Below are 24,857 nucleotides of genomic sequence, written 5' to 3' on the forward strand. Positions count from 1 at the left end.
ACAGCGTTGTACACTCCACTCACACTTCTGTCCTGATTGTTCCCTGTGACAGTCTTGCACACTCCTAACTCTGCAATCTCTCATGCTGTCCCCTTTAGTGCCTCTCTCAAAGCCTTCCAGTTGGTCAACACCAAGTGCTTGAAAGCTTTAGCTCTTTCCTTTCTGAGGGGTGCAAGGGGTGGTTTTGTGCAATCACTTGTCTGCCCTGAGTAATCTCCTCTGCAAGATTTCCTGCAAGGCAGTTTGGGCTGCAGTGCCATCAGTACGTGGATAATATCCCTCTGTGTCTCCTTTTCATCAGGCCCAGTATTTGTGCATTCTTTGTGTCTAACTAACATGGAATTGGAATTGGAAGAGTTGACTGAAGCTCAGTCTGGACAAGATGAAGATGACGTCATTAGTACAGGCGGATAATCTTTAAGGTATTGTGTAGTTTCTTAACCATTTGTAAGAGGTTTTGTCCCACCTTTGCCCTAGACAGGCACAATTTTGGACAGCTTTTAAACGTTCTAACTGCTTCTGGAATTCCAAAAACAGTCCTTCCCCCCCGTTATCTGGGTAGACATTTGTAGCCTTTACTCTTGCATCAGGACTCCACCATAACAGTATATGCCTTTGTGACTTGTAGATTACTTGCATGTTTGGAATGCTCTCCAAGCATTGGGGTCTATGCTTGCAGGCCACTCAGAAACTATTCCGAGTACAGAATGCAGCGATTTACTGTGGATGGTAATTTATGGGGATATCAGTTCTTCAATGGCTGTACTAGCTGCCTATGCGCTTCTGGGTACAATTCAAGGAATTTTGTGATTTATAAAATCCTTTACAGTTTTGTTGATAACTGAGACACCAACTGTCATCCTGTGGTCAGCTGGAGTAGTCAAATCCAGCCTCTGGTGAAGTATTTGGAATCTGTCACATAGTTATTGCCTGGGGATTATACAAGTGCATTGTGGCTCAGGACAGAATTTGATAAATTGTTTATTGCTTAACTCTACAATAGATTTGTAGATTGAATAATAGCCAAGAGTAACTACATAGGTCCAGGATGTGTCTCTCATTGAAGTCTTTCCCTTTTCTTTCAGTGGGTGAGGGAGTGGGCTCATTTGGTTTATTTCTTAGTGTTAATTACTTTAAATAGTCAAGGTCTGTTGTACTCTGCAGCAAGACGGACATAAATTCTATAGGCTCTTCTACACTTTTGGACAGCAGCTTCAAGTAAATTCAAACATGTAAGTTTTCAATGAGTTAAATATGAACACTACAATCCTTGTATTCCCTATTTTTAATATTAAATTTATACTTCCTCTATATTTTCTACATGCTATATTTTTGTTGTGAGAATATAATACTTTTATGTAGAAGATGTCACAGAAGTGTTTGACATCTGATACCCCCAAAGCAGTTGGAGATTGGGAAGGAGATGTCTTTTCCTCTCTCTTTGTAGGCAGGAGTAGGGGTGACTTTATTTTTTTCTTTGGGGAGAAGGGTGGGAGAGCTATGAATTCCATCATATAATTCTCCACCGCAGCAATCTTTTACACCAACCAACTACCACAGAACTCCTTGTCCAATGGTTTCTGCATCAGTGGGTAAGGACAGTAGCAGATGATTTTTGGTAAAATAGTCAGTAGTGACAGTCTCCTCATCAGTATGGCCAGCCCCAAGCATTAACAAATCATAAGATTTAAAAAAAAATGTGGAAGTTCTTTTTTGCCATCTAGTTTCTGAGCCTTCAGAGAGTACTCCACTCATGTTCTCAGGCTTGTCACCTTAACCATGAGGGCTAGAAACTTTTTTAAAAAAGAAAGCAGAGATTATTTTGTGATCACTCGCCTCCAGGAGTTGGAGTTTAAGAAAACTATCTCAATACAATCATGAGGATTGCCAACATGCTCCATGAATGTTTATTGATATGACTGGGAGAGGTTTAACGTTGTTTTATTTTAGGCTCTTTGTTTATTGTCACAGAAAGACAACTGTGTATGAGTTTACATTTGGAACATTTCCTTTACAATTTTAAGGGTTCTGTCTAGGCACACTATTTAAATAAAAGTTTCAGGCCAAATTATACTCTCTGGTCCATATAGTTAACTCTGAAGTATACAGAAGTTACAGGCACATTTCATCTATGTGCCAAATTTAACCCTTTTGTTCTGGAGTGCAATTATGTGGGTATGGGTGGATTCTGGAGATAACTGATTGGTCTCAGGGCTACAGGAAGTTTAGGAAATGAGCAGTAAGAGTGGGTCCTTGAGATTAGCTCACTCAGCAAAATGCTCAACCACATAACTTCCTAAAGTGTAGGACAGTCGGTCTGATACAGAACCCAAAAACTTTTCTAGCAAAACATATCAACCATTCTTCTGGACAGTCCTGGCAGGTACCCCATCTATACAAATATTGTCTAATTGGACCAGTCAAGCTTAACATTTTCACTGTCAGTATGAAGAAGAGCCCTCTGTAAGAGCAAAAGCTTGTCTCCCTCTCCAACAGAAATTGGAGATTACTTCACTCACCTTGTCTCTCTAATATACTGGGACCAGCACTGCTACAACACTGCACACTCTTGCAATACACGTTCTCGGTTCTTCAAACAAGTCTGAGACACTGGTTGTAGAACAAAGTGGGCAGAGACCAACAGTTCTTCAATTATATCAAAATTTTCATTCACACACTTGACAAAAACACTCAACTATGCAGTATTAGTAGCATCATCACTGTCATAAACTGCAAGTGAAAAATATTTACATGCAGCCGCTGAAAAGTTTAATCTGTGCTAACTCAACATGGGACATTTTATCATCATTGTGTTATGTGAAAGTGCAATCCGATCAACTACTTTCTGGGTTTTTGGGTCACCACTATGTGCAGCAAAAATTTAGACTCTCCTTCATTAATTTCTTGCCCTCTGAAAAATGCTTTTTCTGATGAACTAGAACTACTTCTTATGACACCATCACCACTGATTTCAATTCCTGTTTATTTTTACTAAAAATAGACTGCTGTGTCAAGAGGACATTCTTTCTTTTTTATATAAAACAGATCGCAAAGCCAATCGGTTGGGATATAGTGTTTTAATTTTGGTATTGGTTTGTGTAAAATGCTGTCTACATTGAAGTTTTTCCATACAATAAGGATTTTTACTTTAGAAAGCACATGAATAAAAGGGGATATGATAAAAGTACATAAAATTATGAATGATGTAGATTAGGAATTACTATTCTCCCTGTGTCAGTTGAACAAAGAGCTATTCAATTAAAAGGTAGGAAATTAAAAACTGATAAAAAGAAATACTTGTAAACACAACATGAAATTTGAACTGTGAAACTCATGGTGCCTAAAAGTCGCTAATGCCAAGAATTTAGCATGATTAAAAAAAAAATCAGACATTTACATGGATATCAAGATTATCCAGAATTATTATTATTGCTAACTCTTGTAAGGGATAGTAAACCTAATGCCTCTGATTTTAAGCCAATCTCTATTAAAAGTTCAGGATGAAACCTATTATGAGTGGTAGATTATCCCACATCTGCCTATGACAAGCTTCTTACACCTTCTGCTGAAGCATCTAGTATGGGCCACTCTGAGACAAGATACTGGATTAGATTAGATGGACTTCCTTCTGACCCAAATGGCAGTTCCTGTGTTTGCAAAGCAGAGGCCTGAGACTGTGGAACGTCTACTTGAATACATATTTGTAAAATAAATATTTTTAATTAAAATACTCCTAGCACTGCACCATATAAATGGTCATCATTTATTGATAAAATCGAACCCTAAACTTTAAAGGACAGTTCATCTTAGATTTTGTTAAATTCTAGAAGTGAACCAACATTCATTTCTCAAAGTTGCCATTTCTTTGGTACTGGGATCTCGGTCAAAAAAGAATATGCTCCAAACCTAACACAAAAGGGAGCCATTTAAAAATGTTTATAATGTGAGCTATCTAAAGATTTGTGTTTTTTCGGATCATTCCTCTGTCCTCAGAGCAAGTGCTGAGTGGGAGTGGGGATACAATTCTTATGTAAATAGAGTGTAATTCCATTGTTATATGCAAATCTCCACTCGACTTGAACTGGCGCTCGTCCTACTACCCTCTGCGCCAGAGCTGCTCTTGCCCTAGCAATGGGCGTGTGAGCGCCGGGGGCAACGGCGAAAAGGCTGCTGAAGGGCTGGGCGTGGGGCCCAGCGGCGGGGAGGGGGAGGAGCCGGCTGGGGCCTGCCCGCCGGGGGCGCAGCCAGCCTGCGCTCATTAGAGGGAGCTGTCGGCCGGAGGGAGCCGCGCTTGCTGCAGTGTGAGCTCCGCTTCTGCCTTTTGCAGCCGCTGCTTCCTCAGGAGCGAGCGAGAGGCGAGAAGTCACGGCGGAGACCCGGCCCGGCTGCGGGGGTGGTAGGCAGCGCGAGCCGCCGGCGGCATGAATCCCTCGGGCCCCCGCGCGCCTACCCCGGGGTCAGAGTCAGCCAGGCGGAGGTATGGAGCCCCGGCGCGGCAAGGGAGACCCAGCCAGACGGGTGTGCGGGAAGGGGCCAGGACCCCTGCTGCTCCCCGAGAAAAGCACCTAGAGCCGGGGGGCACGGCCCCCCCTGCTCCCGCGGGATCCCCTTCTCGGGGGATGGGGGGCACGGCCCCCCCCACTGCTCCCGCGGGATCCCCTTCTTGGGGGATGGGGGGCACGGTCCCCCCCCCACTGCTCCCGCGGGATCCCCTTCCTGGGGCACGGCCCCCCCCCACTGCTCCCGCGGGATCCCCTTCCTGGGGCACGGCCCCCCCCACTGCTCCCGCGGGATCCCCTTCCTGGGGCACGGCCCCCCCCCACTGCTCCCGCGGGATCCCCTTCCTGGGGCACGGCCCCCCCCACTGCTCCCGCGGGATCCCCTTCCTGGGGCACGGCCCCCCCCCCACTGCTCCCGCGGGATCCCCTTCCTGGGGCACGGCCCCCCCCCCACTGCTCCCGCGGGATCCCCTTCCTGGGGCACGGCCCCCCCCACTGCTCCCGCGGGATCCCCTTCTCGGGGGATGGGGGGCACGGCCCCCCCCACTGCTCCCGCGGGATCCCCTTCTCGGGGGATGGGGGGCACGGCCCCCCCCACTGCTCCCGCGGGATCCCCTTCCTGGGGCACGGCCCCCCCACTGCTCCCGCGGGATCCCCTTCTCGGGGGATGAGGTGGAGGGGCACGGTCCCCCCATTGCTCTCCTAGATCCCCTTCTCGGGGGATGGGGGGCACGGTCCCCCCCCACTGCTCCCGCGGGATCCCCTTCCTGGGGCACGGTCCCCCCCCCACTGCTCCCGCGGGATCCCCTTCTCGGGGGATGGGGTGGCGGGCCGAGCAGGAACACCCGATTGCTGCCCTTAGGCGAGCCCCCAGCATGGGGGGGGTGCGGCTGACCCTGGGGCCGGTGCAGGATGCCGGCCCGGCCAGACACGCTGCGCCGCCCGCGGCTGTCAGACCGGCTCTCTCGGGCACGGAGGCTGCTGTGGGGCGCGGGAGGCCCGAGACCCGCGGCAGCTCCGGCCGGAAAGCGGGAGGGAGCCCGGCCAGCCCCTGCTCCCTGCCGGCGCGGCCCCTGACCCCGCCCCTCTCTCCGCAGGCCGCTGCGAGGGGAGTAGAGCGGCCGGCGCGGGGCGCTCCCGGCCCGTTACCCAGGGCCCGGCCCGTCACCTCCGGGTCCATGAGACCGCCGAGCCGCCGCCGCCTCCCGCCGCCGTCAACCGCGACACGCGCCGCCGCCTCCCGCCGCGGCCTCCTCTGTGCCCCTGCGCCGCAGGAGGTGAGTCCCGCTGGCCGGGGTCAGTCAGCGGGCGAGTGGCTCCTGCCACCGCTCCCCCCCCTGGGCTGCCCTGGTGCCCGCCCGTGCCCGGCTTTCCCTCGGCGGGTCTAGCGCTGCTGCGGGAGCTCGCCCCGCTCGTCCTCAGCCAGGCTGCGCTGCGTGAAGGGTGAGGGAGACCTTGCCCAGGCGGTGTTGGCTGTTGACTTTGGAGAGACAGGGGAGCGTGTGTCATTATTTCCCCTTCCCTTCGCCCTGGGAAAACCCGGTTGCAAACATTCGGCTTTTTCCCCCCTGCCGAGCTGGAGGAGGAACATTTCCGAGTGTTCCTGCTGCCTCTTTTGGTGTGAGCCGGGGCAAGTCACTGAGCTGGGAAGGGAAAGGAAGGGGACCACCACCCTCGCTCCCCAGTTCTGTTACTTGGTTCTCAGTGATCACTTGCTGCCCGGCCGGCCCCAGGGAATGTGTTCTCCTCCCTCTCCTTCTCCAGGGTATGTTTATGTCATTTATATGACCGCTTGCTGAATGTACAGTTTGATATATAGGCTTGGCAGACTTATGATTTTTATTTTTTATATTTTTGTCAGATAAATGTTTTGTTTTTAAACATCTTTTCTATTTTTTATCCATTTAAATTTTTACAGGTGTGGGAAATTTAGGGTAACTACGGGGTCACACAATAATTATTTACTGACAGTAGATGCTGAGATTCAGAAAATTAAAGCTTTATAACCATTAAAACACAAATTGCAAACATCACATATTAAAGCCAAGAGTAAATATGCTTAAATCGAACTCTAATAATAAAGTTCTCGCAGCATTTTTCTTACTTTGCCTATCTGAAAATTTCAGTTATCAATGGAAATATTTGTTCTTTGGTTTGTGTGTGTACAGGGAAACCAATATCTACTGATAAAACCTAATCCTTCCAAGTCTATTGATATGCCACTTAGCCTTAATTCATAGCTGTAGGTTTTTATGTGACTCCCAGAAATTTCTCAACGTACAGCTTTTTAATTCAAGCGAGTATCACGTTGATGGTGTGTGATGTTCATAACTTTTTTTTCTTTCTTTCTCTGGGACATTGAAATGTTCAATGTACCTTATTTTCATCCTCCACTCTCACTAATTTTGAGGTATGGTAGAGGTAATTAAGGGCTGCAGATGCTCATGAAAATGGATTGGGGCTGAATTAGACAGCTTTTTTAAGGGGAAGCTGTATCTAGCTCACTAGCATGTTGACTCTGTAGAGGGTTTTTTTTTTTAATTATTTTATTCTGTAAGTAATGGCGGTATCTTGTTCTTCTTTTACTGTAGGAAGAGCCCACATACTCTGGTTTGAAGAGAATGGCTGTGACTTTAGAACAGGCCCAGAGGGTGGGCTATACACTTCTGAAAGGACTCTTGAGGTTCGGCTTCATGGTTGCCAATAACCTGGTGGCTATTCCATCCTACATCTTGTATTTAATTATACTGCAGCCTGTTCGACTGTTGGATAATAAGCGGTTCTGGTATATCGAAGGAGTATTATTTAAATGGCTTTTAGCTATGGTGGCTTCCTGGGGCTGGTGGGCAGGATATACAGGTAAGTGTTTTAATACTTTAACAAAAAAAAAAGTACAAGTATGACTAAAATAAACTTTGAAACACAGGCATTAATAGTGATGTGTATAAATATAGTGGGATGATTTTTCCAGGATTCTTACACAATCATGCACTGTATTTCTGGATGGCAACATAATTGAATCTAATATTTATCATATGAAAACTGATCTTTCAAAAATATTTTAACATAATGCATAACGTTTCAGTTCAAAAGAACATATTAAGCAATAGAGGTTCTTGACTCTCAATCAGTATTCTACTTTGTTTGTAAGATCCATGGCTTTAGGAGTGCTATTTTTCCAAGGCCCTAGATTATCTTGTTTTGATGTTCTGTGGAGTAGTAGCACCTCTGAAAAAAGTTTCTTTCTGTTGTGTATGAGAGTGAAATACTCACACTTTGAAGAAACCATCTTTAAGTGTGCATGCAGTGCATATTTCCAGATCACTTCCACTTAAGCGATCAACACACAAGAGTAAAAGGTGTACAATGAAGTTCATCTCTGAAGAATAGCTCTTATAATCCATGTGATTTGCAACTGGAATTTTCTTTTTGCTGCTTCTGTGATGGATATAGATGAAAAATAGGGACACCTCTTTTGAGTGCATAGGTCTTCATTTACCATTAATAGAGCTGAAGTTTTGACTATATGGTTTTATATCTTGCATGCATTACTTTGTAATTATTATTGAACTTCTTTTTGCCTGTTAGACTTTGTAGGATAATAGACTAGCTGAAATATTAAGGAAGGTTCTAGACTTGTCCTTGGAGACATTGACTTTCATCTTGGTTGCAGCACACTATGGAAGGAAACAACCATTAACACTTCGGAAAGGGGGGGAGGTGGGTAGAGTAAATGTGTCTAGAGAGAGCGGCATGTGAACATCCCTCCTAAAATTGTCTATCTCCCTCTTTCCTGCCCAGGATGCACCTACAGGTCTTTTCCATGCATAAAAGGAATGGCAGCCTACAGCTCTGATGGAGTCTGGTCGGACTCCTAATTAGTCAGGATTTCTAAATGTTGACCCAGATGGATCTTTCTTACTTCCCAGAAAACGCATTGATTCGGCTACAAGAGCTGAAGTCCCTGTGATAATGGGCCTTTTGGTACCTTGTCATGCGTCTTTTCAAGATGCACATGTTCTGTGGACATTCTAGGTGAGCTTCTGGTTCTTCTTGAGGAGGTGGTGGTGGCAGCAAAATTACTTTCCAGTCTGTGGTGCTAAACTATCACAAACATTGCACTGCTTCAGAACTGTCTTGCCTGGTACAGCGTGAGCTTTTCCAGATGTGCTAGTCTTTTAATCTCTTATGTTTACATTTGCTCATTAAAAGAAGTCCGCATGGTATTTGCAGTGGCAGGTGCTTTTTAGATGTCCACTTCAGTGTCTCAACACAATAAAGGAAAGCTCTTCCAACAGGAAAAGAGGGACCTTTATTCTGTTGAGTGTATGTGATAATTGGATATGTGAAAGTTATCAGCATAATGGTAAGGTAAAATTCATTCAGCATATGACCGTGGGGATGGTTTGTGCAGATTGAAAACGCTAGTTAAAATTCAAGCTATTGTCCCATGACTCTATGACTGTCAATGAATTTTGAAGGCAGTTTCTTTGGGATCTATTCCCTGCTGACTGCAGAACTGTGTGATTTCTTTTGCCTCTTGCATGGAAAGCGGTTTCGACATGATCTGCGTACATCTGCTAATTGGCGTGCTATTGCATTTTGACAATTTGAACAGCTTTGTTTTATTATTGAAGAACTCCTTAGTATATTTATTTATTTAAAGTTAATTTGAACAGGAGAATTAACACCACCGTGGAAGCGTTCTCTTGGATGATTTTAGGGCCAGAGGACCTTATTCCTCGCTTTCTACTATGAATTAAGACATTTGTCACTTGTGGAAGAAAGTCTTAAATCAGATCCTGAGCCTTCCTTATCAAATAAGAGAATACACTTAAGCAGGTGCTGATGGAACAATGATATCCTGTAGGTTCACCTGCAAAAGAGGTAAAGGGTGCATTTCCTCTCTCTTCTCTTAGCTCTTCTTTCCTTCTCTCTGGTGAGGGTGCAGCATATTGTATATGTAACACCGACAGACCCCGGCCGTCGGTGGGCAGGATCAAACCTGGGACCTCTGGAGCTTTGCGAATGAGCCTCTACTGCATAAGCTAACTGGCTTTTGGCTAAGGCTGTAGAGCAGACTCATTAATCTCTCTTTCTGCCTCTCTCTCTGCCACTGGATGGGACAGAACACGCCCAGGAGGTGTGTGGGTTACATATAGTTTTGGGAAATATGTATAAAATGATTTGATTGTATGTATAAAATTGCCTCATCTGGACTACATACATGTAATGTAGTCATGGAGTTCTTCTCTTTTTTAAGATATATATATGGTGGCTATACCACCTTCATTCAGAATTGAAGTGGTACTCTTGCAATTGCACATGTGAAGAGATTGGCATTGAGTATTAGCTGATTGTGTGGAAGGACAGAATGTGGTATAGAATACGTCTGTTTTTTTTCAGTGTCCAAAACTAGGACTAAGGTTAGTTACTTAGTGCATACCAATTCCAATATATCTCTAATTTTAATGCATGCAAACAAAATATAAGTGGTGATGATAGCTGAATGTACAGCTGCAAATGACGTTGCATGTATTGGCTATATAAAGGATTTTTCACTTTTCTGACCAGAAGAGAAGCTAGCTATTGGATATCTTTCTGAGAAATACCCTTCATTCAGAAGAAAAGTATTTAAGATGCCACCTATATTTGATGTGGGGGATAAAGAACACTAATATGCCCTCTTTGGGCTAATTTTATGTAAATTAGGTTAATTAAGAATGATGGCAGTGGGGTAGAATGAAATAAGGTGGGTGTGTTTTGACCTGAGAATGTTCTGTTTCAGGTGAAAGGTGATTTCTTTCTGCCCTCCATGGCAACCACAACTTGGAGAGTGGAGGAAACACTAATTGTTTCATGGTCATAAAGATAGGAGTTTGAAGATCAAAAAAATTATATATTTGAAATATACTAGTATTCGTAGTAGTTAGTTCAAGGAACTGGAAGTCAGGATTATTAGGTTCTGTTTTTCAGCTCTGCCACTTAATTGCTATGTAAAACCATTTACCCTTTGTACATCAGTTAAACCTATCTGTAACATGAGTAGTACTCTACTTCACTAGTGTTTGAAGCTTTGCTAATGTTTGTAAACTCAGGCTATCAGATAGCAGGTGATACACATGCAAATAAGTATATTTATAATTAATGGCCTAGAGTCTGGCTGCTTTTTAATTTAATTTTTTTTGGTTTTTTCCTTTTAAGGAAATGTGTATAATAGGCTCCAGGAACAAATGAGAGACAAGTGTGTCTCTTGTCTGTCTGCCTCTTCTTTTGGCTTCTATATTTTCTAGTCTCCCATTTGCCCCATTCCTTATAGTGTTTGGATGTGCGTTATGTAAAGTGGAAGAGTATAACTGGGCAAGCTGAAAAGGAGTAGGAGGTTTAAAGAAGAATTAAAAAAAAAAAAACCAAGTCATAACCACTTGGTATTACAAAGGTTTCCTATGCTCTGCTTTTTAACATTATTCATAAAATCAGAAAATGGAATCATCCATTTTTCATGCAGTATATCCAGTGCTTTATTAAAGCAGTACTGATCTAGTACCGTCGAAGGGGGTTTTAGTGTAGCCTTGTAGATCCCATTTTCATAAACTAGCTTTAAGCCATTTTATTGTTCTCAGTCTAGGCAGGCAGGTATCTTTCTCTAAAGATACTTTCAATTGAAGGGGGGGGGGGGGGGCTTTCAAAAGTAACACTTCTAACCATTCTACTGAACTAGCTGTAAAATGACCGGGGGGGTAATATTGATTTTTTTTTTCCTACTCAAAAAACCCCCAAAATAAATCTGAGATTCTGAGTGAGCTAGCTAGCTATGTCCAGTGGCCAATGTTCCTTTACCTTACTATGCATGTGATGTTCTGAATCTGTTGTTTGTTTTGTATATTGGTCATTATAACATTCTGGAGTGCAGTGAGGGGTTGTCACTGCCTGCTCTGTATCCCTGAGTGCCTCAAAATGCTCTGCTGCTTACACCCAGTGTACTCAGAGTTTCTTGTGTATTAAGCAACTGACTCAGCCTGCTTGTTATGTCACTGCCACGCTCTGGCCTCCGCCAGCCTTACTTACACCTGGCAAGATGACCCAAACACCCTTCAGTCCTGAATTTTCAACAAACCGTGTGCTCTGCAACATCCAACCTTCTTCTGGGCCATTCAGAGAGAGATTAAGATTGGTTTGTTCCTTTAAATACCCAGTAGCTTGCCCCATTAACTGGAGTTAACCTTCACTTTAAATCAAAGACAGCACTGGGTTGGTTTAGATTAGAAGTAAAACTGCACATGGAGGAGTTTCTGAGCTCAGGGACTCCCCTGTCATATACTCCCTGACCACCAAGCCCATGGGAAGTGGGGACCCAGGACCTGGTGCGCTGGCTCCACAGGGGTGAGTTTTGCTTCCTGTGCCTCCCCACCAGGCTGGTAGCTCAGGGCGGCATTGCCTGCCCCTGCCTGGCTGGCCAGGGGCTTCAGCTCTGGGCTTATCTTACTCATTTCGTTCTGGCAGCCCAGGCCTGGCTGCTTGCTGCACTTGGACAGTGCTCCTCCTGCCTGTGGCACCATGGCTCCCTGGCCATGATAGCAGCTCAGACTAGCAGCCGAAGGACATGCCCAAGTACAAGCTCACCCAACCACCTGGGTGAGCTTGTACTTGGGCAGGCTACCACCATGACCACAGCTATTTTTAGTGTGATGGCTTGAGCAGAGCTAGCATGTATCTGTCTAACCCTGCTGGGAGGCACACTCCTAGCTACAGGTAGACATGTCTTGAGTGACTGCAGGCTGGAACTGCATCTAGGACTTATTTCAGGCAACAGAGAGGAAAATGCCTTTTGGATAGGTGAAAGTGAGTTTTTCCACTATAGGGGCAAAAGTGGAAGAATCTTATTTAGGTTTTAAGCTCTTTGGGGCTGGGATTGTCTTATTTGGACAGCACCTAGCACAATGGGACCTGGATTCTGATTTGGGGGCTCTTGGAACTACTATAATATAAACAGTAAGCTTAACCAGTAAAAGTACTATGTTGTTTACCCTGGTAGAGAGGAGCTGGCTTCTGATAGCAGTGTCAGTCTGTGGCTGGCCAGCTGCATGGTCTCAGAGGCCACCCTTGTTCTCCAAATCACCCATGTAATCAGCCAGCAGACTTTCAGTTGCCTTTTCTCCACCAACACTAAAATTGGTTTTTGGAAGTTTCCTTTTAGATGCATAGGACTGGAGAAGCAGGTGGAATCTTTCTCTGATGGTGTTACATGAGTGTCTAGTACACTCACTGTCTTCTCTGCTCCTTATGTTGCTTTAGCTCCAATTTTCATCCAGGAAGTGGAACTGGGGTTGGAAAATAACAGATCAGATATAAAAGTAAATGTTTGTTTTGCTCACCAGTTTACAGGACCCTGCCTCTTCCCTCCTTGCCACCATTTCCTGCTCCCCTACCTGTCCCTGACAATTTATTTTTATTTTTAATTAGGAGTATTTCACTGTATCCTGAGCAATGATCGCTGCCATAAACCAAAAAGAAATTGTCAGACATCTGATTTTGCCACACAATATTTGTTTGATATTTTCTTTTAAAAAACAAATCTTTGAGGATTAGCGCTCACTTTTGTATTTACTGTTCATAAATGTACACTTTGTCAGTTTTCTAGTAAAAACGCTTAATATTTTAAAATAGCATGAAATACTGAATTTTGAAAAACATTTCTTTATTTGGAAAGAGGAAGTCATATGTGAGGGATGTGTTTGGTCTGTGGTCAGTTGCTTGGACATGTGGAAAGAGGTCTCATGTCACTTAGTAAGTTTGGATATCAGCTGCCCTTATGTATGTTATATCCACATGTGGAGTTGCCAATAGTCCCTGATTCTGTACATGCAGCTGTTTATGGTCTGTCTAATCTACAGATGGATTATATTGAGTCCAAAGATCTTAACCTGATTTAAATGACCATTTCTCTATGTAAACAATTATTTAAAACCTTTAATAAAGGAAGAAGCTTATACATGCTTTATGGGAAGTGCTGAGTTAAAATAAAGCTGATAAGAGAAGTTCAGAGTTGAGGATGACATGTCTGATTCATTCCATTGTGCTTTGGGGCAAAGGCTCATCTTGCAAAAGTGATAAGGTTGTAATGTAGAGCTTATTGTAGATGAAACTGGACTTGCATATGCAATCTCTGTATCCATACCCCCCCATTAATTTTATGATCTCCAAAGTTACCCAAGTAACTCACTTTTTTTTTTTTAAATTATTAGTACAAAATGTGTGCACTTTACCCTAGTTCTTTGACTTTGTTTTCAATCCAGTATCAGTAAGGTGTCACTGGGACTAAATTTATCTTTCAGCTGTTTCTTGCAGTTTATCCTAAAATGTCAAAAGAGCAACAAGATATTGAAGCAGTGCAGGTGCTTTACCTGCACTTTTTTTTTAATTGTTTTAAAGAAAGCTAGTGCCTTCTGGCATGGAAAGAACAAAAGTGGGCGGCAACCAGTGCACTATTTTTTGTTAATGACAATTTAAGCATGTTTTGTTTTCTTTGTTACACTGCAAGAGAAAAATGTGAGGTTTCTCCCCTCCCTCCAAGTCATTGCTTAGCATATTAACCAGTCTTTAAAAAACACTCCAGACTCACAAGCAAGAAAGTGAGGAAAATATTATCATGTTTCTTTCTAATATCACTGTCTTTAAATAGCTTTGTCTCTACTGGGCATAGGGCAGAGATTTCAGATTTTCAGGATAATATATATACATTTTGGGCCATATGATAGCTCTTGGATTCTATTTAAAGAAAGAAATGGAGAAAAAACCAATCTACTGACACACAATTGCATCTTTAATGTAAAGTCAAGCACTCCGAAGTTAGGAAGTGCCAGAATTGAAAGTTTTCATGCAACCTTAGTTTGGCCCCCTTGTACATCTGCATTATGCTACAACCTTTAATTATGTGACCTTATACTATTTCCCACCCCCACCCAAATCTCTGCCTCATTCAGTGCACAGAATAGAAGGTGCTCCCTGAGTGAACAGTTATTCAGTATTTTGTTTGATCACTATTCAGAGTATAGCCTTCTGTCTTTATTACTACACACCATTTAAACTCTGCTCTGAATACAGAATTATTATTGTACTTGTGTGCTTTCTAGGGCAGTCATCAGTATAGCATCTGAGTGCTTCACAAACATGAATTTGTTGTCACCAGGGCTCCTCACAGGGGGATTGTGGTATCGCCATTTTACAGATGAAGAACCGTGGCACAGACATTTTAAAGTCAAAAGCGAGCACCCAAAATCCATGTAAAATTTGAGATACCTATGTCTTGATGTGCATAGCACTTTATATTTTCAAAGCAAAGCTTCCATTGACATCTGTTGCAGTTGAGTGCTCAGCACTTCTAGAAATCAGACCATTGGTGCCCCAAAATGAGCACCTAGCAAATGAGGAACAACTGTGTGAAAATTGTGGTTTAGGTGACTTGACCAGGATCACATATAAACTCTGTGGCAGAGGCAGGGCTAGAATCTGATTTTCCACGATGGTATTCAACTTCTTTTAACTATGAGACTTTTTCTTTCTTTCTTCTGCAGTCCCCTGCCTCATTCACTACACACCTTCCAATAATTTGTCCATGCCAGTAATCTCAAATAGTACACACCTTCCAATAAATGAAGCAGTGGTTGTACCTTCCCCACCCAAGGAAGCCTTGTCTACTATGCAGTCCTGACTAATTCTCTGAGCATCATCCTTCCTGTGCTCTGAATGAGTCAGGTGTCCTGTGGGAAAAATAATATGCAGTCATGTAATTAAAGACTGTATCATCATGCATAAGCAGAATGGGCAACCTTAATTGTGTCATTTTCTAACTTTGGAGTACTTGATTTTGTAATCTTAATTTTTTTTTACGGAGATTTTTGTCTGTAATTTCCTAGGTTTAGGTGAAAAACACCTGGAAAGGGAGGGAATCCATCATGTGGAAGTACATTGACTCCTACGTGGTTCATCAGGAGGATTTTAACGTTTAGACCCACTACACAGACCTGTGTCATTTGAGCTAACAGCAGCTGATAGCAGTAATAGGTTGTCATCCTCTGTGAACAAGTCACTAACTGGAGATGATACATTTTGCTAGTGGGTTTTGCTGGCTGCAGAGGAATATTGAGATTTGTGAGGTTCTAGGTTCTATTCCAGGTTCTGAGAGGGAGTATGCTCAAGTGGTTACAGACCCTTGTTCCCCTGTCCCTTTCAGCCTGGGCCATTATCAGTCTTCTCTTCTCAGCCTTTACTACCACACTCAGGCGTGGTTCATCACCCCTATTTGTTGTACTCGGGTTGTTTGTTGTTGCTTTGGTGCACAAGCAGCAGGAAGCATTGAGAGCACAGGAGGGAAGTCTCTCTCTGCTTTCAGATAGAACCTTTGGAGAATTTAGTTGCCAAACTCTAGCAAAACTCTACTCAGCACGTATGAAGGAAGATTTTCAGAGACTTAACTTGGTCAAGACAAATTTAAGTCCCTGCTCCAAAGCATGGAAGAGCTAGGGGTTCTCAGGAAGACAATTATAAGAATTTTTAACATGGCAAGAATCAGTGTTTCCCTTCTCTCATTTTGAGAAACATTTGAACAACTTTTGCTGAAATTTGCCAAAAAAAGTTAAACCTGAGGCAGAACACTAGGCATGAAAAAATTTGCGAAATGTTAGTGTGGCAGAATTATAAATAATTGGAAGCAGGGTCTTATAATGGAAACTGTTGAGCAGCCTTAACTAAATATGCTTCGCTAGCTGCGATACCTATAATATAAACCTTGTTGCATAACCTTCCAAATGTGAAATGAAGCATGGCTTTCATAGACTAAAACAGCTCAAAGATGTGTGAATTACACTCAGTTGTGACAAATAGGAGCAAGTTCTGAGTCTAATGTGGACACTTCAAGTTTCAGATAACTTAGAGCTTGTCTCTTCTACAGAGCCTTACTTGGAATAGCTACGCTGGCAGAGTCCTGTAGGGTAGGTGCAGCCTGCAGAAGGAGTTCCTCTGTCAGCACAGCTACACCACCTCCCTAAACTGCACTAGCAATCCTGACAGAAGCACTCTTCTGTTGGCATAGTTGCATCCAAACCGGGGTTTTGACAGCAGAGCTATGTCCGCTAGGAGATGGCTTTTTTTTAATCTTCTTTTTACACTCCTAGCTGACACAGCTATGCCTGCAGTCTTTGTACTCTAGACCAGGCCGTAGGCATGTAATTGTGTGTCTAACCTGCGATTGCAGTTACCATACTGTGATTGCAAATTGGGTAATTTGCCTGAACTTAAAGTGCTGATTAGTCTTCACTGGGACTGCTGCTAACATTTCAGGCCTCCAGTCCCTTTCCTAAAGCTCCCATGTCTCTCATTCCTGTATGTATGAGTCATGGTTACAGGAGCAGCTGAGCCTCTTTCTGGTCTCTGTTAGGGCATGTCCATACATACAGAGCTGCAGCGGCGCAGCTGCACCGATACAGCTGTGCTGCTGCAGTGCATCTGGTGCAGATGCTCTTTATCAATGGGACAGAGCTCTCCCATTGACATAAAACCAGTGAGAGAATCTCTCCCACCAACACAGTACTGTGCACACAACTGCTTATGTCAGTGTAATTTATGTCGCTCCAGGGTGGAATATTCACACCCCTGAGCAATGTAAGTTTTGCCAACATAGGTTGCAATGTAGTGCACCCACCTCAAAAGGTTGGCCTCTTTCACTTATCTGTCTTGGGTAGAATCTCATGATTTTTCCATTCTTAGAGCTTGTCTGCAGAGGGACACTCGGGAAAGCTGAGGCAAATCAACCAAAGATGTGAAGTTAAAGTACATTAAACTCTTGTGTGGACACTGTCTTTTAGGAGTTGTGGCCTTAGTTTGCTGTAACTTGCTCTTTTGGGGAGGAGGATTAAAGGCTCATAAAAACCTCCAATGAAGGAGATTCCACAACCTCTCCTGGAAGCCTATTACTCTCAAATTTAACTTTCTAACTATGAGGGATGTCTTTACTACTATCTAACCTAAGGCTGTGTCTACGCTACCATTTTTGTCAATATAATTTATGTTGCTCAGGGGTGTTAAAAAAACACTCCTCTGAGAGACGTAAGTTATACCTACGGAAACGCTAATGTGGACAGTTCTATGTTGCTGACATAGCTACTGCCACTCATTGGAGGTGGTTTAATTATGTGGACAGGAGAGTTCTCTCCCATTGGCATAGAGTGGCTACATGAGCAATCTTATAGTGGTGCAGCTGCATCAGTACAGTTGTGCTGCTGTATGCTCACTAGTGTAGACATGTCCTAAATCTCCCTTGCTACATATTAAGGAGACAAGTCATACCTTCAGTGGACGAAGGAGGACACTTGACCACTATCCTCTTTATAACTGCCCTTAACACATTTGTAGACTTATCAGATCCGCCCTCAGTCTTCTTTTCTCAAGACCAACATGCCCAGTTTTCTTTACCCTTTCCTCATAAGTCAGGTTTTCTAAACTTTTTACCATTTTTGTTGCTCTTCTTTGGAGACTCTCTCTCCAATTTATCTCCATCTTTCCTTAACTGTGGCACCTAGAGTTGAATGTTGGACTCCAGCTGAAGTCTCATCTGTGCCGCGTAGCGTGGGACAGTTACTGCCCTTGTCTTACATGTGATACTTCTGTTAACGTACCCCAGAATTATATTAGCCTTTTTTGCAGCTGCATCGCATTGTTGATGTCATAACTTTAGTCCCAGATTTGGACCTTAGTGTCCAAAATATGGGGGTTAGCATGAAACCCTCCAAGCTTAGTTATCAGCTTGGAGTTGGTACTGCTGCCACCACCCAAAAAATTAGAGTGTTTTGGGGCACTCTGGTCCCCCTGGAAAACCTTCCCTGGGGACCCCAAGACCCAAATCCCTTGAGTCTCCCAACAAAGGGAAATAATCCTTTTCCCCTTCTCCCCTCCAGGTGCTCCTGGAGAGATACACAGACACAAGCTCTGTGAATCTAAACAGAGTGACTCCCCCCTCTCCGTTCCCAGTCCTGGAGAACAGAATTACCGAGTTAATCTCTCTTTCCCTCCCTCACCCAGAGGGTATGCAAAGTCAGGCAAACCAATCCAACACACACAGATCTCTCCCTCTGACTTTTCTCCGACCAATTCCCTGGTGAGTACAGACTCAATTTCCCTGAAGTTTCCCAGTAAAGAAAACTTCAACAGGTCTTAAAAAGAAAGAAAAATACATACAAATAGTCTCTCTGCATTAAGGTGACAAATACAGGGTCAATTGCTTAAAAGAATATTGAATAAACAGCCTTATTCAAAAAGAATACAAATCAAAGCACTCCAGCACTATATTCATGTAAATACAAAAGAAACAAACTCTTTGGTACTCACAACTTGGAAACAGAAGATTAGAAAGCAAAAATACTTCTCCAAAGCTCAAGAGAAAGCAGGCAGACAGAAAACAGACTCAGACACAAACTTCCCTCCACCCAGAGTTGAAAAAATCCGGTTTCCTGATTGGTCCTCTGGTCAGGTGCTTCAGGTGAAAGAGACATTAACCCGTAGCTATCTGTTTATGACACGCCCCCCAAATTGCAGACAGTGGGGAAGCTCACTGGCGGCGATTTCCGTCTAGAACTTTAAAATAAACAGATTACTACAACACATGCACCTTTACATATACCACTAAGTATATAACTAACAGACTTCTACATTTTAAGAACACTTTTTAAGTACTGAATTCTGGGAAACTCTCATGGGAGAGTGCATCAGCTACTTGTTAGAAGCTCCTGTGATGTGCTGAATTTTAAAATCAAAATCTTGGAGAGCTAAACTCCAACGAAGAAGTTTCTTGTTGTTCCCTTTGGCAGTATGAAGCCACTTTAGTGCAGCATGGTCAGTTTGTAGTTGGAACTGCCGTCCCCAAACATATGGGCGTAGCTTTTCCAGGGCGTACACAATGGCATAGCATTCCTTTTCATTGACTGACAAGTGACTTTCCCTCTCAGACAGTTTCTTGCTGAGAAACACGACAGGATGGAAGTTGTGATCTGTTGCTTCCTGCATGAGCACTGCTCCTATACCACGCTCAGATGCATCTGTGGTTACTAGGAATGGTTTGTCAAAATCCGGGGCCCTGAGCACAGGGTCAGACATGAGCGTTGCCTTAAGCTGGGTAAAGGCTTTTTGACACTCATCAGTCCACTTAACTGCATTTAGCTGGGTCTTTTTGGTCAGGTCGGTCAGTGGGGCAGCGATTTGGCTGTAGTGTGGTACAAATCGCCTGTAGTATCCGGCCAAGCCTAAGAAGGATTGGACCTGCTTTTTGGACCGTGGGACAGGCCACTTTTGGATAGTATCCACCTTGGCCTGTAGGGGGTTTATGGTTCCTCGACCCACCTGGTGGCCCAGGTAAGTCACTCTGTTTTGGCCTATTTGACACTTTTTGGCCTTAACAGTTAGTCCGGCCTGCCTGATGTGCTCAAAGACCTTTTCCAGGTGTAGTAGGTGTTCGGGCCAGGAGTCTGAAAAAACGGCCACATCATTGAGGTAGGCAACTGCAAATTCTCCCAGTCCAGCTAGTAGACCATCTACCAGCCTCTGGAAGGTGGCGGGTGCATTTCGAAGGCTGAAAGGAAGGACATTGAATTCATACACCCCCGCATGGGTGACGAATGCTGACCTCTCCTTGGCAGGTTCATCTAGCGGTACTTGCCAATACCCCTTGGTTAAGTCTATGGTAGAGATGAACTGGGCACGTCCCAACTTCTCCAATAGCTCATCGGTACGTGGCATTGGATAGTTGTCCGGACGAGTTACCGCATTTAGCTTACGGTAGTCCACGCAAAATCGTATTTCCCCAGCTGGTTTGGGTACCAGAACCACTGGAGATGCCCATGCACTGGTAGATGAGCGGATTATACCCATCTGTAGCATGTTTTGGATCTCCCGTTCTATAGCAGCTTGGGCATGAGGAGACACCCGGTAGGGTGGGGTTCTGATTGGGTGAGCATTACCTGTGTCAATGGAGTGGTATGCCCGTTCAGTCCGTCCTGGGGTGGCTGAGAACAATGGGGCTAAGCTAGTGCACAGCTCCTTGATTTGTCGCCGCTGCAGACGTTCCAGGGTGGTTGAGAGGTTCACCTCTTCCACGCCACCGTCTTTTTTCCGTCGTAGTAGACACCGTCAGGCCACTCAGCATCATCTCCCTGGACTGTAAACTGACAAACCTGTAAGTCTCTGGAATAGAAAGGCTTGAGAGAATTAACATGGTACACTGTAGGCTTTAGTGAGGAATTCGGAAATGCTATGAGGTAGTTTACAGTTCCCAGGCGCTCTTGGACCGTGAATGGCCCTTCCCATGTTGCTTCCATCTTGAAGGCGCAACAGGCCCATAAGACCATAACCTGGTCTCCTACCTTGAAGGAACGTTCTCTGGCATGTCTGTCATACCAGGCCTTTTGCTCTTCCTGAGCATCCTTTAGGTTCTCTTTAGCAAGGGCTAAAGAGTGTCGGAGGGTACTTTTGTAGGTTGCTTACAAAGTCCAGAATGTTAGTTCCTGGAGAAGGCGTAAACCCCTCCCATTGCTGCTTCACCAACTGTAATGGTCCCTTAACCTCGTGACCATACACAAGTTCAAATGGTGAAAACCCTAAACTGGGATGTGGTACAGCCCTGTAGGCAAACAGCAACTGCTGCAACACTAGGTCCCAATTATTGGAGAATTCGTTGATGAATTTTCATATCATGGCCCCCAAAGTTCCATTGAACCTTTCCACCAGGCCATTGGTTTGATGGTGGTGCGGGGTGGCAACCAAGTGATTCACCCCATGCGTTTCCCACAGTTTTTCCATGGTCCCTGTCAGGAAATTAGACCCTGAATCTGTAAGGATGTCGGAGGGCCAACCTACCCTGGCAAAGATGTCTGTTAGGGCCAGGCACACAGTGTTAGCCCTGGTGTTGCCTAGAGCTACTGCTTCCGGCCATCGGGTAGCAAAGTCCACTAAAGTCGGTACGTACTGCTTTCCTCTGGGCGTCTTTTTTGGGAAAGGGCCCAGAATATCCACAGCTACTCGCTGAAATGGGACCTCAATTATGGGGAGTGGCTGGAGAGGGGCCTTGACCTGGTCTTCAGGCTTTCCCACTCTTTGGCATACCTCACAAGACCGGACATACTTGGCAACATCCTTGCCCATCCCCTCTCAGTGGAAGGACTTCCCCAACCGGTCCTTGGTTCTGTTCACCCCAGCATGGCCACTGGGGTGATCATGGGCTAAGCTTAAAAGCTTCCCCTGGTACTTAGTTGGAACCACCAACTGTTTTTGCGGCTGCCATTCTTCCCGGTGTCCACCAGAAAGAATCTCCTTGTATAAAAGTCCTTGGTCTATAACAAACCGGGATCGATTAGAAGAGCTGAGAGGCGGTGGGGTGCTCCATGCCGCCGCCCAAGCTTTCTGAAGGCTGTCATCTGCTTCCTGTTCAGTCTGGAACTGTTCCCTTGAGGCTGGGGTCACCAGTTCTTCCTCAGACTGTGGACTTGGGCTTGGTTCCTCTGGAAGCGATGTAGGTGATGGGGTTGTTTCCATTGCTGGTGAACCGCTCTCCGCTGGTGCACCTGAGGTTATTTCAGGCTCTGGCTGAGCCTTTTGGGTATGGCTGTCTGTTGCGTCTGCCAGTTTTGGCTCGCTGGCGCCCTCTGGCGTTGAGTTTGAAGAGGTGGTTGCACTGGCTGGTGCTGGTTGCTGTTCCAGTTCCGGGCCTGGGACTGGAGCTGCTGTGGCTGCATCAGTGGTTGGCATGGGATCCGGGTCCACTACCTCTGTCTGGGTCTCTGGTAACACAGACGGGGCCTCTGTGGACGGCTCAGGAACAGGAATGGGTCTGGAAGCTTGCCTGGTTTGGCTACGGGTAACCATTCCCACTCTCTTGGCCCGCTTCACCTGGTTGGCCAAGTCTTCCCCCAGTAGCATGGGGATAGGATAATTGTCATAGACTGCAAAAGTCCACATTCCTGACCAGCCTTTGTACTGGACAGGCAGTTCAGCTGTAGGCAAGTCTACAGCTTGTGACATGAAAGGGTAAATTGTAACTTTGGCCTTTGGGCTGATGAATTTGGGGTCAACGAAGGATTGGTGGATAGCTGACACTTGTGCCCCTGTGTCTTTCCACGCAGTAACCTTCTTTCCGCCCACTCTCAAATTTTCCCTTCACTCCAAAGGTATTTGAGAGGCATCTGGGCCTGGGGATCTTTTGGGTGATAGTGGTGTAATGAATTGCACTCGCCTGGTGTTCTTTGGACAGTTGGCCTTGATATGTCCCAGTTCATTACACTTAAAGCATCTTCCATCTGATGGGTCACTGGGCCGAGGTGAGTTACTGGAGACCGGTGAGGTGGAAGAATAGGGCGTCTGTGGCTTTACTTGGGTTGTATGTGGGGTCTTTGGCTGTCCTCGGTTGTATGGTTTATGGTCGGTGTGCCCCCTGGGGTATTCGTTCCCCTTGACAGTAGCTTTCTTGCTTTCTGCCACTTCCATCCATCTGGCTCCAATCTCCCCCGCCTCAGCGAGATCTTTGGGTTTTCCATCTTGTATGTACCATGTGATGTCTTTAGAAACACCATCCAAGAACTGCTCCATTTGTATGAGGAGGTGCAGTTCTTCCAAGGTTTTAACATTGTGTCCTGATATCCAGGCCTCATAATTTTTCCCAACGTAGTAGGCGTGTTTGGGAAATGACACATCTGGTTTCCACTTTTGGGTTCTGAAGCGCCGACGGGCATGATCCGGGGTGATCCCCATTCTGTATCTGGCCTTGGTTTGAAAAAGTTTATAATTGTTCATTTGCTGCTTAGGCATTTCAGCTGCCACCTCTGCTAAAGGTCCACTGAACTGTGGCCTCAATTCTACCATGTACTGGTCTTCAGGGATGCTGTAACCAAGACAGGCTCTTTCAAAATTTTCCAAGAAGGCCTCGGTGTCATCACCTGCCTTGTAGGTGGGAAATTTTCTGTGATGTGGAACCATAATTTGCGAAGGGTGGTTAGGATTGGCTGGCACATGCAGCCCAGCTTGCGCCAAGTCCAGTTCATGTTTTCTCTGTTTTTCCTTTTCTTCATTCTCTTTTTGTTTTTCCATGTCTCGGCGGTGGGCCGCCCCTTCTTCTTCTTCTAGTTTTCTTTTGTGGGCTGCCTCATTGATCTGTTCTTCTCTTTCTTTCATCTCCATCTCTCTTTGTTTTATTTCCAGTTGCCGCCTGTGTTCAGCTTCTTTGAATTGTTCTTCTGCCTCCCTTTTGGTATTGGAAGGCATGGTTCCTGTTTTCTTGTGTTGGGGTGCCCTCCGGTGTTTGTTTTCTGAACTGCAGGCTTTGTTGCCTCCTGGGGTCTGCCTAGCAACAGTGCCTTTTTCTGTTTTTTTTTCTTTAGCTAATCTTTTTAATGTTAAGGAAACCAGAAAAACCACTTTATTTGCATGTATATAGTACTGGTATTTGCCTCCTAATGGGAGGGCTATTGTCACAAAAGACTCTTAATAGTCCCTTAATGGGTTCTTGCTTAATATGCAAGCCACAAACTGCCAGAGAGAGCAGAAAAAAAAATTCTCTTTGGTTCCCTTTTAAAACAAAACTGTTTCTCTCTGCTAAAAAGCCCCTAGCAGAGAAAAGAAAAATATAATATTCCTACTGGCTTCTGTCTATCCCATAACCGCTGCCACTCATGTCATAACTTTAGTCCCAGATTTGGACCTTAGTGTCCAAAATATGGGGGTTAGCATGAAACCCTCCAAGCTTAGTTACCAGCTTGGAGTTGGTACTGCTGCCACCACCCAAAAAATTAGTGTTTTGGGGCACTCTGGTCCCCCTGGAAAACCTTCCCTGGGGACCCCAAGACCCAAATCCCTTGAGTCTCCCAACAAAGGGAAATAATCCTTTTCCCTTTCTCCCCTCCAGGTGCGCCTGGAGAGATACACAGACACAAGCTCTGTGAATCTAAACAGAGTGACTCCCCCCTCTCCGTTCCCAGTCCTGGAGAACAGAATTACCGAGTTAATCTCTCTTTCCCTCCCTCACCCAGAGGGTATGCAAAGTCAGGCAAACCAATCCAACACACACAGATCTCCCTCTGACTTTCCTCCCACCAATTCCCTGGTGAGTACAGACTCAATTTCCCTGAAGTTTCCCAGTAAAGAAAACTTCAACAGGTCTTAAAAAGAAAGAAAAATACATACAAATAGTCTCTCTGCATTAAGGTGACAAATACAGGGTCAATTGCTTAAAAGAATATTGAATAAACAGCCTTATTCAAAAAGAATACAAATCAAAGCACTCCAGCACTATATTCATGTAAATACAAAAGAAACAAACTCTTT

General features: G+C 44.8%; 1 protein-coding gene across 10 annotated transcripts in view; it reads left to right on the plus strand.

The window, feature by feature from the left end:
* Nucleotides 1-4,256: 4,256 nt before the first annotated feature.
* LPGAT1 (lysophosphatidylglycerol acyltransferase 1) overlaps nt 4,257-24,857 on the plus strand; it is a 213,620-nt gene continuing 193,019 nt past the window's right edge. For 7 of the 10 annotated variants that reach the window (XM_030557566.1, XM_030557568.1, XM_030557565.1 and 4 more), the window contains exons 1-3: nt 4,257-4,477; nt 5,597-5,776; nt 7,091-7,358. In XM_030557566.1, coding sequence (XP_030413426.1) covers nt 5,678-5,776; nt 7,091-7,358 — 367 coding nt within the window. In that variant the 5' untranslated portion in view covers nt 4,257-4,477; nt 5,597-5,677. Of the gene's footprint in view, nt 4,478-5,596; nt 5,777-6,206; nt 6,265-7,090; nt 7,359-24,857 lie in introns of those variants that run through there. The other 3 variants (XM_030557569.1, XM_030557571.1, XM_030557570.1) reach the window with 3 other exon arrangements.

The sequence above is a fragment of the Gopherus evgoodei genome, chromosome 3, assembly GCF_007399415.2.
Source record: "Gopherus evgoodei ecotype Sinaloan lineage chromosome 3, rGopEvg1_v1.p, whole genome shotgun sequence".
NCBI lineage: Eukaryota > Metazoa > Chordata > Testudines > Testudinidae > Gopherus > Gopherus evgoodei.